Below are 19,800 nucleotides of genomic sequence, written 5' to 3'. Positions count from 1 at the left end.
GAAGTATTTTCTTAGTTTCATTTCCACAAAATTATAAGGTTTATTGATTTTCCTTTCCATAAGCTTTCTTGATTTTCCTACTTCACTGATGACTCTCTCTTAAAGTTTCCTTTGCTGGATAACCCTCCTCTTCCTAACCTCTAAACATTAACAATAGCTCAGTTCTGACTTTTTTTCTTTTCTCCCTCCATAATCTCATGCACTTACACTGTTTTAAGTCCATTTAAATGAATGAATGATTCCCAAACATATAGACACAGCTTCAATTTAGACCTCTCCCTAGAGCTCAAGATTCCTCTATCCAGCCACCCACTCTTCATCTCCAATTGAAAGTCTATTAAGTAACTCAAACTTAACATGTCTAACACAGAATTCTTGATGTCTCTAACCAGTGTGCCAGTCTCAACAAACGATATCACCGCTTGTGCACAGTTGCTCAGGCCAAAGTGGGTGAAGGAGTGGAGCAATCCTGTTCATCCTTTTTCCCTCATGCCTTAGAGCCAGTCTATCAGCAACAATTTGAAGATGGCAACTTCAAAGCACATATAGATTATGACCACTTTTCCCTATTTCTCCACTACAATCCTGGTGTAAGCTAACATTTTTCCACATATCTTACCATAACAGTGTCCAAACTGATCTGCTTTTACTCTTGCCCCACTATGGTTTATGAACCTCATAGCAGCTAGAATAACTTTCATTAAAATCCAGTAAGTCATGTCTCTTCTCAACAATCCAATGGCTCCCTGCCTCAGAGTCAAAACCCAAATTCCTTACCACCTAAAATTCAATTAGTAAGTACTAAAAACCTATCATGACTTAATAGGATTTGCTGTTGGCCATTTCTGCAAACTCATCAAACTCAAATACTTGTACCTAAGGATGTTTGCACTTGGTGTTCGCTGTTGAGAGAGCCATGGCTTGCCATTACCGCTTCATTTTGTGCCCCAATGTTACTTCCTCAGGAGCCATTCCTCTCATTTAAAACAGAATACTAATAACCACACTAACCACTCAAAAACTATCTTTTCCTTTATTTTTCTTCATAGCACTTATGACTTTTCTTATTTAAACTGCAGTATCCTTAAGACCTAAAACTGTGCCATATATTCAGTAAGTGCTCAATAAATAGTTGTTGAAAACATAGGTTTACCATTCAAGAGAGAGCACCAAAGTGGAAGCAGAGTTTGCGATCATCAGTATATACATAATTAAAACCAGAATAGATGAGATTGCCCAGAGTGAAAAAAGCACTATGACCAAATTAAATTATCTTAAGTTCTAAAGGAGGCTTTCACTGAAAGACATCTAACAATATATCTTTAAATAATTATGTTATCTTTTATATAAATTTAGGTTTCCATGTATATTAGATTCTAAATTTATTTTCCATGTAACTCTTTAAAAATGAGCCTCAATACAAAATTAGACTAGAACAATCTTGAATTTTTGCCTGGGCAGATGAAAAAGTAAGTTACAACATCAATTTGTCAAAGACATCTAAAGAAAGTGCTCATACCTCTGCATCTTCATCAAGTTGCAATTGCCTGGCAATGGCTTCATCATTTAGTCTGGAATCATCTGCATTTTGTGAAGGCTATATTTCAAAAAAAATCAAGTAAAAGTGGCATAAACGGTAAGTTAAAATTAATATGCTTTTTCTTGACTGTAGCTGATTAAATACACCAATGAGAGAAAAGTACATCAGTAATGGAATAGTCTCAATGCATACCAACCAGAAAATCATGCTCTGGCTTCTCCATGCTCACATCCAATTTCCTAATGAGCAAATATCCTACAGAGAGATGGTTCTCATTTAATTCTATTGAAATGTTGAAGAGAAGTACTTAAAAAAAAAACAACCCAAAAAACAAAAATTTGTAATCTTGGCTTGAAAAGTAGTCCAAAAAACAACGACAAACCAGTGTGCAACCATGTTTATATTGTCCTATAAAGGTATTAATGAAATCAACAATCACCATTTGCCAGACTTTAAATCACACAACTATTTTCACTATAACTTGTATGTATTTTTCTCTAAATGTTGAGAAAAAGATGAATCCAACATCAGCCAAAGCAAAGAAGATCCAAAGTATAACACAGGTAGTACTTATATGTATTTATAACCTCATTTGGCAGCAAATCTGTTGTCCAAAATTTGTCTAGCTGAAATTAATAGTAAAATGAGTTTGCACTCTTAGTATTTAATTCTAAAAATTGAAACTTGTTCTTATGATTAAACGATCTTTTCCCACTTACAAATATAACAAATTAAATGTGCAATATTCTAACTTCCTCATCCTCTACAACGAGGACATTTTACCCATAATCACATGACAAATATTTTCATCAATAAAGTGTTACTTATTTGTAACACCCAAATTTCACCTCTTATTTGTAACAGTGAACGGGCATAAATCCTAAACATTCTTGCCTGCATGTAGAACACTCACCTCTTTTCTTTTGCTTGCCACCATTTTCTTATCTGATCTTTGGACACTTTCAGTTCCAAAATAATCAAGCACTGATGTAGGGGTAAGTCTTACTGGTGATAAAGGCTTATTCTTGGTCTTATTGTTTTCTTCATTCTTTTTCATGTTTGATACTCCAAGATAACTATTTGTAGATCTTCCATTCTCTTTCGCTTTAGACACTGCTTTCTTACACATGAAGTCATCATCTTCATCTGCAATGGAATATAACCAAAATTGTTCTATAAAACATCAATTCTAATCACATAAAGCAATTATTTCCACCAGCCTTATAAAAGGTTTATAAGAACTATGGGATACTAATTTTTTTTTCTTCCTAACTTCTCTATTCAAAAGTCATTCTCAACTACCAATGCCAGGTGTGTAATAAATTATTTCCCCCAATTACCACCCAGAGGGCAAAAATATATTTACTCATGTATTCAACAAATATTTTCTGAGCACTCATTATGCCAGGCAATGAAGATAAAGCAGTGAATAAAAAAAGATAAAATCCTTGCTCTTGTGGAACTTGGGAGTCTAGAAGACAAAAGACATACAAATAAACAAACGGTGCAAATTAGAAATGCTATTAAGAAAAAACAGGATAAAGGTATTTAAGAGTGATAAAAGAGACAGTCAGGGACAGTCAGAGAAAGCCTCTAGATAAGCAGTATTTCAAGTAACCTGAAATGAAGACACATCAGAACAGAATGTTCAGGCACGGAAAACTCCAGGTACCAAAGCTGTAAAATGAGCACATGTGGAAGTCATTGTAGTTGCAGCACAATGAAGGATGTGGATACATCACAACCGTTAGGGTGAGAGTGGTAGGGGCCATATTGTGTAACACTTTCTAGAACATGGAAAAATTTTACAACTTATTATAGAATGGAAATCCACTGAAGTAGAGGCCTCCCTGGTGCACAAGGGTTCGTGAAGCCTCGCTATGAAGCTATCCACAGTCACTGCAGCACGAGTTTGATTCCAGTCCAGGAAGCTAACCCACATGGCACAGCAAACCCCTCCTGTCTCGCCTGCTGCTTCCCTCAGCAGTGTATTTCAGTAAATCCACCTGTTCTGCTCCCCACTGTGTCTCTGTTGAATCCTCTCACCCATCGCCCACACCTATAGTCTACACCCCAGCTCTTGTATGCATAAATAAATCTTTAAAAAAAAAAATTTTCAGTAGTGAGTGATCCAGCATTAAGTAATATTCTTTGAAGAACCCACTACCAAGAGGTAAAAGCAAATGTAGGAAGATCGTTTAGAAATCTACTATAGTTCCAAAGGAAATGTTGAAGATTTGAACTGGGGTTGTAATTGTGGATGTGGTAACAAGTCAGAATCCAGCTATACATTACAGGAGACTAGCAATAGCTAATCATTCACTTAAGACCTTAAACATTTATTACATTTTATCTTTTTTTTTTAAAAAAGATTTATTTATTTATTTATACAAGCACTGGGTACAGTCAGAAGCGCAGGAGGGTGAGAGAATTCACCAGAGCCAGAGCTGGGAGCAGAGCAGGCAGAAGGACCGAAGTACACTGCTGAGGGGAGCAGCGGGCGGCAGGAGATGTCTGCGCGCCATGTGGGACCCTCACCAGGCGGCCAGGGAGCAGCAGGGGATTGAATCGGCGCTGCGGAGGCTGCGGGCAGCTTCACAACCTAGCGCTCAACTGCTGCACTACCAGGGAGGTCTACATTTTATCTTTTTTAAAAAGTTTCCACAAAACATCTGGTTTAAAAGTATTCGTGACAATGCTTAGCTACAAATCCCAAAAATGACCTCACAAGGACCTCAACAAAATTTTTTTTGTTTGGGTCAGTGACTCACAAGAGAAAAACTTTTATCTTTGACCTAATAACAAAAGAAGTCCAATAAAAAGAAAAATGTGAAAGATTATCATAAAGACCAGGTCACTGTGGGGTGAAAAGTTTCATTTTTTAAGTCTGGTGTACAAAATCACACCAGTGGATTTTACCTTCTCTCTAGTACTCCCTAATTCAACCACTAGCTAAAGGTCTATGTGTGAGGCACCATTACATTCCTAGGTCTGCCATACCAAACATGAAAGTACATAAGGTATATAAAATCCGAAAGAAGTCAGACTTACTTTCTAGTTATTTTAATTATATTAAAAATGAAGCCACAAACTTTAAAAGCATAACTCTTAGAGTTTTCTGGTTACTAGATATAAAAAGTAACATACCACCAAAGCAAGAATGTAGTAGACACCTTTGAGGATGGCCACACAGTTCACACTACCAGTCCCCTTTCCCTAAAAAATTTAGACCCCACACCACCCTCCAAGGACCTCCAGTAACCACAGACTTATTTATTATGTAACTCCATACTCCTCACCACAACCAAGTGGACCATGAGTGGGCATATGATCAAGGAGGAGTTGATTTTACCCAGGTTCAGTTGGCTGTACTATCATCTATAAGCCAAGGTGCTACAGACTTATTAGTTTGCATTCAATGAGACAGTAATGCCCTTCCATTAAATTCCCTGATTTATTTAGGATAAGCTAAGTTTTCCTCTTCAACCAAAAAATTTTAATTAAAGCTTTGAGCAGCCTGCTGGAGAAGCCCATGCAGCAAGGAACTGAGAGTTTCAGTCAACAGTCATGTGAGTTAACATTCTTGGAAGGGACTCCTCCAGCCCCACCAAGTTGTGAAATGGCTGCAGCCCTGACTGACATCTTCACTGTAGCCTCATGAGAAACCTCACTTAGAATCTGGTGAGCTAACAAGTGTCAGCGAATTTAAACTGCTAAATTTTGGAGTAATCTGTTATGCAGCAATAGATAACTATGTAGGAAGATAAGAAAAAGAGAAGGAAAAATTAAGGGGTTAACACAGTTCAGGCAAAACAAGATAGCTTCAACTATTAACAAGGATTGGTGACAGAGATAAGTGAATATTGATTTTAAAATGGGAAAACAGGGCCCTCCCAGATGGCCCAGTGGTTAAGGCTCAGTGCTAGCACCACTCCAGCCTGAGTTCAATCCCTGGCCAGGGAGCTACCCACATGGCAAAGCAGACCTCTCTTGACTCACCCACTGCTCTCTTCAGCAGTGTATTTCAGTGAATCTGCCTGCTGTGTTCCCCACTCTGTCTCTGCTGGTTCTTCTCACCCCTCTACGCCTCTGGCCTACACCCCAGTTCTTGTATGCATAAATAAATAATATTTTTAAAAATGGGAAAACAAATAACCTAAACCTAAATATTATTAAGTCTACCATGCAATGGGATTCTATACAGTTATACAAAATAATAATGCATATTCATATTACTAAAGTGTAAACCAGTATAACTTTTCTAGAAAGCAAGTTGGTAAAATATATCTAGAACCTTAAAGTAGTTCATTACCTTTAGGACAGTAATTCTAGGAGATAGTAATTCTAGCCAGAGGTCCTGACAAATATTTATATACAAGGACATTCATCAGATGAGGAACATAAAGATGTAAGCAACTGACATCAAAAACCAGGGGAGGGTTATGTAAGTTGTAGTCTAACCATACAATGGAGGTACAGTCATTAAAACTTTCAAAGATCAAAAAAAAATTATGACAAGAGTAAAATTAAGTTGGCAAAAAACCCAAGATCGCATCACTTTGTTCCTTTAGGTTAGCCTTAACATTACAAGATGTCATCCCTGAAAAGGGAGCTTCTTTTCTGAGCCTTCTACACAAGTGATCGCTTTATTAACAGTGGAGAGTAATTAGAGCCCTTCTATGAATTTTGGCTTAGAATACATGAATTCAAACTTAAAAGCTTTAAAGCTAAAGATAAAAAAAAATACTATATCTAAACATAGACATAGTTTTATAAGTATTTTCATAACTTCTGAGTAAAAATGTAATTACACATAGATTTTCAAGAAAAAATACAGAAGTACTCTGCATGAAATTTCAAGAATGTTCTCATTGTACTAAGCAAAAATTTCATAAAGACCTCTTTTTCTCTGCTCCAGGCCCTTTGAAAAGAAAGAGCAATTCTGGTAAAATACAGCTGTGGGGGTGGGGTAAGACTGAATTGTCTGACACTCCTAACACCCCCAAAAAAGTTCACAATCTAAGCAGGTATTTCTTACATAATATAGAGGATTTCACAAAAGTGAATATAGAAAAATAAATATGATGTCCTATAAACATCTGAAAGTATTCTGCCTTGTCTTAATAAAAACTGAAGAGAGTAGTTCTGTCTCTATACTATAACTTCTGAACTATGGGTCCTAAAACCTTTTTGGTCTACACATTTCAAAGGTTGTACCAATATATGATGAAGGAAGAAGGCAAAAGAAATCATGGATTAGAACAATACAATGTGCTACTTGCAAATAATAGTCATTTAACAGGTTTTGCTATAACAAACCCCATATAAAATATTTTACAATCCTATACAGTGGAGAGATAAAACATTTCAAATAAAGTTAAGGTTGTTTTTCTTTTCTAAAATTTGTTCTTCTTTTCTAATGATACTAAAATTGTTTCTGCCTTGTCAGCAATCAAAAGCAAACTGTGGTCTCTCCTCCCCAAACACCTATAATAAATTAATGATAAATAAATCTAAGTCAAATTTCTGAGATCTAGCTGAAAATCACGGGCAGTTGAACCTTCAGAATTTCCTTCCAAGATATCTGTCTCCTTATAAAAACACCATTTACTTTTATTTATATACAACATAACCTCAAATGTGTTAACGATCACCAAGTAAGCAAGCATTACCCTACATACAGCAGAGGAGCTGCCTAAGAAAGAAGATGGCTTTGCCACTCGATTAAACAATCATTTATCTAAAAAGGAAAAAAAGAGAAAGAAAAGAATGTTCAGGTACAATGATAAATCTATTTACAAGCCAAGAAGGGGGAAAAAACCTCATACTGGAACGATTTACAACGATTCTGATTTTTTTTTCCTTTGATCTGGACCACACAGAAACCAAATTAATGGAGACCATGCTAGAGAGATCTCCTTACAGAGATTTAAAATGATTTATTTAACAAGTGAAAACCTGAAAAGGGAGTCTGAATGCTTAGAGTATTTATCTACAAAGTTCCTTTTCAATACTTACTGAAGGATAAACCCAAACTTTCATTATGGATTCAGAATAAAGAAAGGCTTATGCGTGTACCAAGTATTCAACAAAAACCTGTAAATTAAGTGGAAGGAAGAGAAACCAAACATACCATACTGCTCATTTATGAGATGAATCAGACATTCTATACTTCTCAGGGTAAAAAAGTTTCTAAGACAGCTGATCTTTAATCAAGAAACTGGAGAGCTCATAATTCACTACCAATGAATCCTCTTAGAATGAAATGGAGTCACAACAACAACAAAGAAAATAACCCAGTCAAAAAATGGGCAGAAGAGCTAAAAAGAAACTTCTCTGAAGAGGAAATGCAAATGGCCAACAGACATATGAAAAAATGTTCAACATCACTTGTAATCAGGGAAATGCAAATCAAAACTACCATGAGATACCATCTTACACCAGTGAGAATGGCACATATTTAAAAAACTAGCAACAACAAATGTTGGCGAGGGTGTGGAGAAAAAGGAACTCTCCTGCACTGTTGGTGGGAATGCAAACTGGTCCAACCACTATGGAGAGCTGTGTGGAGATTTCTGGACCTACTAAACATAGAGCTCCCATATGATCCAGCAATTCCACTCCTAGGTATTTACCCAAAGGACACAGAAACATCAATTCCAAAGAACACCTGCACCCCTATGTTTATAGCAGCACTATTTACAATAGCTAAGCTTTGGAAACAACCCAAATGCCCAAAAATAGATGACTGGATCAAGAAGATGTGGTACATATATACCATGGAATATTACTCAGCATTCAAAAAAGATAAACACATGCAATTTGCAGCAACATGGATGGCGCTGGAAGGGATCATGCTCAGCGAAATAAGCCAGAAAGAAAAAGAAAAATACCGGATGGTCTCACTCATAGCAGGAATCTAGAAAACTTAAATAAGGGACCAGGAAAATGAATAACTATAAGAAAGTGAAAATCAAAATCAACAAAAACTATGAACCAGAGACACTTTTTGGGGGGTGGGGGCCGGGAGGGGAGGGATTGGGGTCAGAATGGGGCATGTGCAGTTGTATGGGGGAATATAAAAATAAAATTTATTATTTAAAAAAAAAAAAGAATGAAATGGAGTCAGTTTTGGTTTGTTTTGTTTTTTTCAAATAAAACTATACTTTGTGAGGTCTCGTGAGGTGTGATAAGTAAGAGAAAAAGTACTGGTTTGTACTGTGATGTTATCCACCACATAGGTGCCAAGTCCCCACCAGAGCAAGAATAAAAACCCATGGAAAGTCACAGCTGGTTTCAATTACTAAGAAAACATGACACAGGAGGACAAAGTTGAACATTTTACAGGTTCATCCAAAAGCGGAATGTCCCTATTTAGTATGATTTGATAGGTTGTTTTTGTTTTAATCTGGGAAAATTGTTACCATTAATTTATACGGAAAAAATTTTGAGCATTCCCAGGCCCAAAATATAATCTACCAGTTGATACTAAGTAAGAATGCTTTACTTTCAGATGGTGAGGGAAACCTGTACTCTCCTTCACTGGATCTCACAGAAAAAGAAAAACGACTGAGGAAGATTTGGACAATAGGCTACAGGTACATTACCCAGCACTTTTCACAATTCAAAGGCATAAAATAGGCAAAAGGAAGAAACCAGAAGAGTTAAGAGAGTAGTTCAACAACACGATTCCCCACTTCCATTCAGAAACCACTTCCCCACACTGTGAAAGGAGGTAACAATGCTGGTCTCAGTATTCAAGCCAAGTATAAATCACCCGTGTATTATTTTGTCAGTATTTAGTAACATTTTTATAACATAATTCTACTTCCTTCCTTGAAATTCTGGAATACAATCCTATGTTACATAGTTCCACAAGTGCCAAAAAGCAAATAAGTATGTGTCACCAGAACAACAGTCTGTTCTTTTTAAAAGATGCTTCAGAATCTCAATAATCATTCCAGATACTCTACTGCTTTAGTAGTCATCGTGTCCTTTTCAGTTCTTCTCCATATGGCACTTAATTTATTTTAGGTCTCATAATAAACATTATTGAAAAGAGGCTAAAGAACAAACTAGTCAAAAAAGATTACAAGAAACCACCTATCACTTCTAGAGATGTTTTTGTTAATGCAAATTTGTGCATAAAACTGCTAAAGCAGAGCCTCCCTAGTGGCACAAGGGGTTAAGCCTCAGCACTATGAAGCTATCCGCAGCCAATGCAAGCAGGAGTTTGGATCCCCAGCCAGAGATCTGAACCACATGGCGCAGCAGACCTCTCCTGTCTCTTCTGCTGCTCCCCTCAGTAGTGTACTTCAGTCAATCCACCTGTCTGCTCCCCACACTGTCTCTGGTGAATCCTTTCACCCACCCCACACCTCTTGCACTTCTGGTCTACACCCCAGCTCTTATATCATAAATACATGAATCTCTCTTAAAAAAAAAAAAAAACCTGCCAAAGCAAGGTTAGTGACCTTTGAATTACCACATAATATTAGAGAAGTCACTACAGAGGACAAATGGAGTTCTAACTGTCAAAAACAGAAAGGTAGATTCCCCAACCACAGAAATTCAGAGGAAAGTTTTCTTTTGTTTGTATGAACTTTTTAAAAATTTATTTTAATTTATTTGTTAAACAAAGATTGCAAATAAAGAGATTCCCATGAGAAGATACTATAATTAAGAAAATATAAGCTGTAGTATTAATCTGGTGAAAGTTCATAAATTGAAGTTTTTAAGTATATTCTTTTTTTTTTTTTTTAAGATTTATTTATTTATACAAGCACTGGGTGGAGTCAGAAGCGCGGGAGGGTGAGAGAATTCACCAGAGCCAGAGCGGGGAACAGAACAGGCAGACTGATGAAATACACTGCTGAGGGGAGCAGCGGGTGTGGCAGGAGAGGTCTGTGCGCATTGTGGGACCTTCGCCGGCAGCCAGGGATCGAACCAGCGCTGCAGAGGCTGAGGGCAGCTTCGCAGCCCAGCGATCAACCAGGGTAGGCCCTAGTATATTCTTCTTCTATAAAAGTTACATAGTAATTAATGCATTGGCTATGAAATAGCACTACTGATATCCAAATGTCCACATTATTCTCTCTCTAGTACATACCCCTAAATCTGCAAGTTAAAAGCTACCCAAACCTTTGCATTTATGTTGAGCTTCTCTCTTGTACACAAACTATTTCCTAATCATGCCAGAATATCCTTGGGAGATATTTTTATCACTACTGTTCATTTTTTCCTTATATTTTTATGTAAAAAGTTTATCTCCCAAATAGACTGAATTCAAGCCCTAAAGGCAGGAATGCTTTATTCTTTCACCTACTTCCTAGACTGCCTAGTACACTGTTGTGCAGCACAGAGAACATATCAAATGTTTGCTAAGAAAACTAGTGAGGATGTATTTAATAGTTAAAAGTATTCAAATTTACAATAAAAAGAAATAGTTAACAGAATAAAGATACAAAAGCCTATGATCAACCTGGAATCTAATAAGATAAAAACCTAATAGTTCGTTTCAGAAAGAAACTTAATAAGGATTAAGTGTTAAAGTTCCTTTTCTGGACCTGAGAACTGGAGGAGAAAGTTGATTTAATAATAGCATATGTTTAAAAACCTAAAAAAGTATTAGTGGTACTTTGATCCATAAGAGTCAAAAGAAAAATGAAAATGCTGGGGGGAAGAGGGCCTCTCACAAAAGCCTGTGTCCAGAAGCACAATATGGATGTTTCACTCTATTCTTCATAATATAGACAAAGTAGTCTTAAAACGAATGCCATTTAACCTCAAGAACTGCTGTTCTTAAGTGATCAAATTTTTCACTATGTGAAGGCAAAGATAAACAGCTGGGACTACATCAAATTAAAGAGCTTCTGCACAGCAAAAGAGACAATAACAAAAACAAAGAGAAACCCCACCAACTGGGAGAACATTTTTGCACACAACACTAATGATAAAGGACTGATAACAAAAATCTGCAAAGAGCTGATGAGACTCAACAACAACAAAGAAAATAATCCAGTCAAAAAATGGGCAGAAGAGCTAAAAAGAAACTTCTCTGAAGAGGAAATGCAAATGGCCAACAGACATATGAAAAAATGTTCAACATCACTTGTAATCAGGGAAATGCAAATCAAAACTACCATGAGATACCATCTTACACCAGTGAGAATGGCACATATTAAAAAAACTAGCAACAACAACTGTTGGCAAGGGTGTGGAGAAAAAGGAACTCTTCTGCACTGTTGGTGGGAGTGCAAACTGGTCCAACCACTATGGAGAGCTGTGTGGAGATTTCTGGACCTGGGGAGCAGCCGGGGATCGAACCGGCGCCGCAGAGGCCGCGCGCAGTTTCGCAACCCAGCGCTCAACCGCTGCGCCACCGGGGAGGCCCCTCAAAATATTATTCTAAGTATTTCACTGATCCCTCAGAAATACTAAACTTAGTTTCTTTCATACAGAAGCTAGATGCATAAATTATTTCTTGAACAAATATAATCACAGAAATATAATACATAATTCTTAAGTTTCCTCTCCCAGGAAATTTTGTTTCTTTCACTCTATGTTTCCCTAGCAACATCTAAGAAAAGCTGTACTTCTATTTTTCGAGTACACAAAACTATCTCTAAAGATTAGCAAAGAGAATATATCACACACCAAGAATAGTATTTTCTGCTACTATTTCCCTAAGTCACAGACATTGACATTACATGGTAATCCGAAGAACACAACTGTCTCAATTTTTTTCCCATCTAACATCACCCCCAAAAGTGTAACTTCAAGAGCACTATCTCTGGAATTATGTGCTTAATTAAAATTACCAGTCATAAAGAGACAGGGAAAAAAAACCCACCATGATGAAACTGCATAATAAAAGGTCACCTTTGTCAAACAAAACTCAAGGCCTCTCCCTTCATTAAACAGCTGAAAGCAAACATATTTACCCAGTACAACAAGTATTTGGGTTTTTACCAACCTATAAGAACATTTTACTAGAGTCAGTGGTTAGCTATGAAGATATTTATAAGCATTTTTTTCCTTTTCCTGTAATTTGGAAGATTAATGTAGTTAAATTACTTTAAAAATCAATAAGACAGATTTAAGCAAACAAAGAGGAAGGGCTGATAAAAAAAAGTCATGGAGCTAAATGGTAAGTCTAAAGATCTATATTATAAAAAAGCACTTAAAATGCTTGATTTCTAAATTAAGGTTATTTCCTAAATCTGTTTCTCCTTGTTTATGAAAAAAATGTGCAATAAGAATAAAATGCAAATAAAATTTAAAATTTTAGATTTTCTTGTAGTCAGTTGAAAAAGTAAAAACAGGTGAAATTAATTTTAATGTATTTTAGTTAATCCTATATATCCAAGGCATTATCATTTTAACACATAGTGAATACTAAAAAAAAAATCAGTAAGATAATTTACTTTGAAATCTGTACACTTACAACACTCTCAATTCAGGTAAACATTTCAAGAGCTCAATAACCACATATAACTAGTAGCTATCATACTGAACAGCACACTAGTGGATCAGATACAATTTCTAAAGTACAGTTACATAATCAACTGAAAGCACAAGTACATAACCAAATGCAAAATGTCTTTATCACAGTTTTTAAAGGCAGAGGGGGATAATATATAATAAGGTGAAAAATAAGAACAGTTAACTTTCTGAGCATTTACTATATGCCAGGCCTTATTTTAAGTACTTTTCCAACATTATCTCACTTGATCAATATAAATGTATCTGATGCAAAAAGGAGTATTATCCCCATTTTACAAATTAGGAAACTAAGATTTAATGCAGGCAGTCTAACCAAAGAGCTTCAATACTATACGTGCTCACAGCAAGAAAAGTACCAAAAGGGAGAAAGATGGTTTATAAAAGAAAAGATGAAATATGAAGTAACAAAGCAAAAGTTGTTTTGATATTAACAGGTTTTTAAAACTAAATTATGTATATAATTCTGATTCACAAAAGCTACAGTCTCCAAATAAACCATACATCTTTAGGTCAGAATTTTTAAACTACTATGCTATAAATATTTTATTTAACCTCATACTGGTAATGTAAATATTTATAATGTGAATGTTTATTCATAACCCAGTATTGAAAAATTAATTACTGACCAATTTAGCTTTTAAGAAAATAGTAAAGAATAATATGGGAATTAAAGTCAAGAATTTTCCCTAGTGTATTAGTTTCAAGAACTTTTCTGCAACTTTTTTTAAAAATGATTGAATAACGCTAATTTTATTGTGGATCTCTTTCTAACAATCTCACTTTCTTTTATGGAGGGAAGAAAAGGGGTTTCTCTTCCTCCCATTCACCTATCATTTCAAGAAATAAAAAAGTATGAGAAGGTAAAATATGCAAGAAAAAGCTAGCTTCTCTCCTATATCTCAAATTTAAGAGAGACCACATGCTAATACTAAATATGTTATTAGATGGGTACACTGTATCCCAAGATTTAGCTAAAACATGGGAACAATGTTCACTTTCACATACACATGGCTTCAGCAAAATGGCATAAACACTGCCTAAAGTTCATAAAAATTTCAGGTAAAATGCTAGATACCTCTTCAGAAAATAACATTCAAAAATACCTGGACAAAAGAAACAATCCTGTGTTTACAAAAGTGTGTGATCAGAGCTTAAATTGTCTGACCCTTTCGTGTACCTAAAAATCACAAGATAAGGATAGCCTTGATCCACAGTTGAAGGTCATGGCGGTCTGCACACTAGTAACTTTGACGTTTTCACGTGTCACTAAAAAACTCGATCACACCACCTTCAGTTACATAATAAACCTATCACCATACTGTATTTAGTATCCCTCCCACATACTCAAACTTCACGAATGTGGCCAGATATTGGGGCGGGGGGGGGGGGGGAGGCGGGAGCTCTTAATAGAACACTTCATTTGCACAATGTGCCTGAGCAGCTATTTAGCAATAGAACAAAAAAGTTAGAATCAATCTGTCTCATGCCATAATGAAGAAATATCTCAGCTTACCAAAATTTTGCAGTAAATTTATTCACAACACTTATATTTTGTCTTTGATCATTTGAACGTCTTTGATCATTTGCACGTTATTAAATATCTCAAAGAACTTTCAAAGCTCATCTATGGTTTATGTTTCTTTTTATATTTTCCTTTTGACTCCTATTAGTATATGTGTCAGGCACTAGCTCTGTCCCTTTTAGATGCATCATCCTATTAAGTCTTCCCAATAGGTCTATGCATTTATTGCTTTTGTGGAAGACAGATTCACTGAGCTTTTTTATTTATTTATGCATACAAGAGCTGGGGTACAGATCAGAGATGCGGGGGGTGAGAGGTTTCACCAGAGACAGAGTGGAGAACAGAAAGGCAGATTGACCGAAGTACACTGCTGAGGGGAGCAGTGGGCGAGTCAGGAGAGGTCTGCTGCACCATGTGGGTTGCTCCCTGGCAGGCCGGGGATCAAACTTGTGCTGCAGAGGCTTCGAAATGCTTCATAGTGTGGTGCTCAACCCCTTGCCTCCCCACCAGGGAGGCCCCAGATTCACTGAGCTTTAACCAAAGTCCGACAGCTGTTAAAAGGAAAGCAAGGGTGTACCAGGCCAGGCTTCCCACCTCCAGTCTAAGGTTTCTTCTACAAAAACGAGGACTTTCTTTCTTGTTTCATTCCCTACTTATGGACCAATTTATCTACCTTAGTACCATCATCTATTCAAATGGTGGCCCAAACACATAAGCAAAGTTTTATTGTTCTTCATATCTACAAAAACCTTAGAGGTGAATTGTCAGGTATGTGAATTGTATTTCCAAAGAGCTGTTATTTTTTTAAAAAGGGAAAAAGAACCTTAAGTATGTTAACAATATCAACTCTACAATTACCCTAGTAAGAATTCATCGTGGGCAGCATAGCTGAATGAAGTCCACAGGTAAACCAAAACCTTAATTTGTAACTTATCTCTCAAAATGTTTATAGATCAGACCCTTACTATTGCTAACTTTTTTAAGACTCCTGTAACTGCCTCAAACTCTCGTTACAGCTTCTCTCCTCTCTATCCCACCAAGAATACTAGTAATCTAGAGATCACCTTTATACTATCTTCATCATTGCACAACTCTATTCAAAAACCTAAATGGTTCTTTTCCCCCGCTATAGTAAATCTAAATTCATCTGCCTAGTTTTCCAGGTCTTCCCTAACCTGTCTTCATCTACTTCTCACTACTCTTCATCATGTGGACAAGCCATCTCCTTAGCGTCCTAGGAACATAACAAGACTTGCACTGGGTATTGTCCCTTAATTGATTCCATTCTATTAACATGACATGTTCTTCCCGCCATCACTTTCAAGGACCTTGCCCACTCCCTAACTACTGCATTTTGCAGCCTCAGGCAACTCCTACAGTGCTAGGATGTAAGTCATCTTTTGTTATCTCTAGCACTTAGTATATGGGGCATAAAATAATAAGTGTAGAATGCAAATCGTAACATGTTGTGCAAAAATAATTATGTGGCACTTATTTTCTCTTTTCATACCAAGTATATTCATTTCACTAGAAATAAAAGTAGCAGAGTGCTAAAAATAATGATTTCAGAGACTTTCCTCAATATGAAATAACCAGTAAGTTATCAGATGCTCTCATGATGCTGAAATCATTTCAACATAGGAATCAATTCAACAGGTTCTGAGTTTGAAGATTAATATAGCTGATTTTTTATTCTTATTATGATCCCTTTTTAGGTGCTAGAATCAAAAACAAAATTTCTTCCTATCATGACAACATAATTCAGGGCTCTTCATCACAAAGAATATTATCTATATAGCAATTATCTATAGTATTATGAAATCTTAAGATTAGAACACAATTACATGTTTTTTGCTTTCCAACCACTCAAAACAAATATAAGCACAAAAGCAATCTTTTTTTAAAGCAAATGCTAAAATCTTTAGTGTCACAAACAAATATAAAGAATTCAGCACATCTACGCTAGATTAGAAATCAAAAATATGAATAATCATTATTCACCTAGATTATGACTTTATCATGCCAGATAAAAAACTTACATAAAAAAATTGTAAAACAATTGAAAAATACTTTAATAAATGATTAAAGAGCCTCAATTTACATGATTCAATTATGAAGCACTTCAAAAAAACTGCCCTGTAAATTGGTCCTTATCTGATAGAAAAAGCCAAAGATGATTATAATCTTCGCTAATAAATATAATTCAGCAAAGCAAAAAAGGCAGAAATTCAATTCACAGTGGAGGCACATTAGACATTAAAAAGCACAAGAACATAACACATGCTGCTTCTCTCTAAAACATTAAATCATTAAATATATTCAGTATCCTTACCTGTTTCTGAAATGTAGGTAACAGGATCTTGTCGGAGAATTTTGCCAGGTTTGGAAGACAATGTTAATTTTTCTGGTTGCTTTTTGGCATTTATTATCTGTGCTGCCTCCTCTGATTCTGAATCTATATATAGGATGAAAACAAAACAAAACTTTGAAAAGAAAGTTTCAAAATGGTGTTAAAATGGTAGCTGCTACCAATTCCTCAAAGTCCTTTTTTTCGTATTTCAGAATTTTCACAGGTTACTTCCACCCAGTGTTAAGTCTTTTCATTAGTTTTTTATTGCTGGTCTAATAAATAACCACAAATTTGGTGGCTTAAAACCAGACAAAATTTTGATCTTAGAGTTTAGTAGGTCATAAATTCTATACAAGAGTCTCACTGGGTTAAAATCAAGATGTCATCAGGGCTTTGTTCCTTGTTGGATACTCTAGGAAAGAATCACTTCTCTTCCAGCATTCCTTGGCTCATGTCCCCTTCCTCCATCTTCAAAACCATCAACATCAGGCAAAGTCCATCTCATGCTGCTATAGGTTTTCCTTCTTCCATAGGTAAGCTCTCTCTAGCTCTTTTTCTTCTACTTCCCTCTTCCTCATGAAAACACTGAATCCACCAAATTAATCCAGGATAATTTCCCAATTTAAAGTCATCTGATTAGCAACCTTAATACCACCTACAACTTGCATTTCCCTTTGCCATGTAACCTAACAGGTTCCAGGAATTAGGTATAGACATTTAGGGAACTACCACAGCCCCACCATGCAGAGCACTTAAATATAATGCAGGACAAAGTGTATCTAATATAGCGCCTAGTACAACATAAGAGTTTCCTAAACTTCAGTGTCCTTCCTCTGCACCATACATTTATAAATCCTGTCTCACATTGTTGCAAATTCTATCAAACAAATAAATTTCCAATTTCCTAAATAATGAAAACTCCTGGGGAACAAGAGTGTGTACTTCTTTCAAATTCCTTACAGTACACAGCCAGAAACGACTCAATAAATACCTAAATACTTTTAGAATCAAATCAAAACCTTTGTTATCACTGTCAAAACCCTGATCTAAATCCTGACAAGCTGTAAGTGCTTCTTAGATTACATTTTTAATTTCGGAACTCACACCAGATGATCTCCACAAAAAACAAAACCTAAAACTTTTTAATTATATCATTATTCTGACATATTATTAAAGGCAAGGAGAAAAAATTATGTTCCCTATTTAAAAGTACATTCAAAGAAAAGTTTTTAAATTGTTTGCTCCTCTTTAAATGCAACCCAAAAAAGTGACCAAATTGAAATCACAAAAATTAAATTTTAGATTTTTCTAAAGCAATAATCTAAGGCACTATTCTTCAAATTCAACCTCTAAAAACCTCAGCTGGAATAAAAATACATATTTTTTTAAAAATATACCATATTCAAACTAAGTTTGAGACATCCTACATACTATATTCCTCTCTGAACAAATCTTTAATACATTACTACATTTAGGCTAATTAGTTGTGCAATATAGTAAAATTGTTTAACTTTACTGAGTATAGAGTGCTCTTCTCAAAACAGCTATTACTGTCATTGGGAGCTATGTGTCTCAGAACATGTTTGGAAAACTGTTCTAAGGAACATAAAATAATCTTAAAACTTTGAAGCTCCTCCAAAGAAATATTACCTGAATCATAAATAATCCTCTTTTTCTTGTTTGGCTGCTTCTGTTTAGAGTCATCTTCTTTACAAGAATTGTTTACCTATAAACATCACAGTATAATTAGAACACAAAGAAGCACATCTAATAGCCATTTTTTCCTCATTAGACTTGATTCAGTGGTTCTCAACCAGAAGAAATTTATCCCCTTGGGAAACATTTTTGATTGTCATAACTGGTGTGTGGGAAAGGGTTATCACTGGCACCAAACTGGTAAGCCAGGAACGTTACTAAACATCCTACAGTGCACAGGACTGTCCTCCACAACAAAGAATTTTTCAGACTAAAGGGTTAATAAGTTAAAAAATAGCCCTGAATAACTATAAGATAGACGTATATTTCTATCCATTATAATAAAACTTCAAAAATATAGGAACAATCAACCAGCTTGCAAGAAAGTAAGACAAATGAATCACTGAGCTAGAAGACAGAGCAGCATCAACCACAGTAACTCAAAAGCAAGAGAAGATGGCATCCCAGAAAGGGATGAGCTACTTAGGAGGAGTTTCAAATTCTACTAATAAACTTAACCCAAGTCTGTGGCGGCTACTAAACCATGCATTCAAGAGTGCTCGCTTCGGCAGCACATATACTAAACCATGCATGCAAGAAACATCTCCAAATGCCCAGCTAAGGTCAAAAGAATGAAAGATTTTGGCTGCTGCCCATCACAAGGGAGACAAGAGTTTAGATTTTGAGCTCAGCCAAGCAGCCTACTAAACCAAAAGAAATATTACTCTTTAGAAAAATATAACAGAATCCAAAATTTCTACACTGCTTCATTTACACTGTCCAAGGTAAATTCAAAATAACTAGACATGTAAAGAAATGACCTGTGATAGCTAATTTTATGTATTAACTTAACTTGGTCACAAAGTGTCCAGACATTTCATCAAGCATTATTTTGGGCATTTCAAGTATTTTTGGATGAATATAACATTTAAACCAATAGACTAAGTAAAGCAGATTCCAACTACCATCCTCCTCCACCAACATGGGTACGTCTCATCCAATCAGTTGAAGGTCTGCACAGAACAAAAGGCTGACCCTCTCCCAACTAAAGAATTTCTACTCCTGACTGCCTCTCAAGCTAGGATATCAGCCTTGGTTACCTTTGGATACCAAAGTAAACACTGGCTCTTCTTGGATTTCAAGTCTCCCCACCTTCAGACTGGACCCACACTATTGGCTCTACAATTT

The 19,800-nt window shown here is 35.9% G+C and overlaps 1 protein-coding gene across 1 annotated transcript in view; it reads right to left on the bottom strand.

The window, feature by feature from the left end:
* The window catches only part of RFC1 (replication factor C subunit 1), a gene marked incomplete at both ends in the record, with an annotated part of 60,713 nt that overhangs the window by 25,903 nt on the left and 15,010 nt on the right, over positions 1–19,800 (bottom strand). The window contains 4 exons of the mRNA XM_084233015.1: positions 1,520–1,597; positions 2,454–2,686; positions 16,900–17,022; positions 18,568–18,643. Coding sequence (XP_084089141.1) covers positions 1,520–1,597; positions 2,454–2,686; positions 16,900–17,022; positions 18,568–18,643 — 510 coding nt within the window. The remainder of the gene's footprint in view (positions 1–1,519; positions 1,598–2,453; positions 2,687–16,899; positions 17,023–18,567; positions 18,644–19,800) is intronic.

The sequence above is a fragment of the Talpa europaea genome (genome assembly GCF_964194135.1).
Source record: "Talpa europaea genome assembly, chromosome: 5".
Classification (NCBI taxonomy): Eukaryota; Metazoa; Chordata; class Mammalia; order Eulipotyphla; family Talpidae; genus Talpa; species Talpa europaea.
Note: the sequence above shows the minus strand (reverse complement) of the source record. Positions and strands in the feature narration are given on the sequence as shown.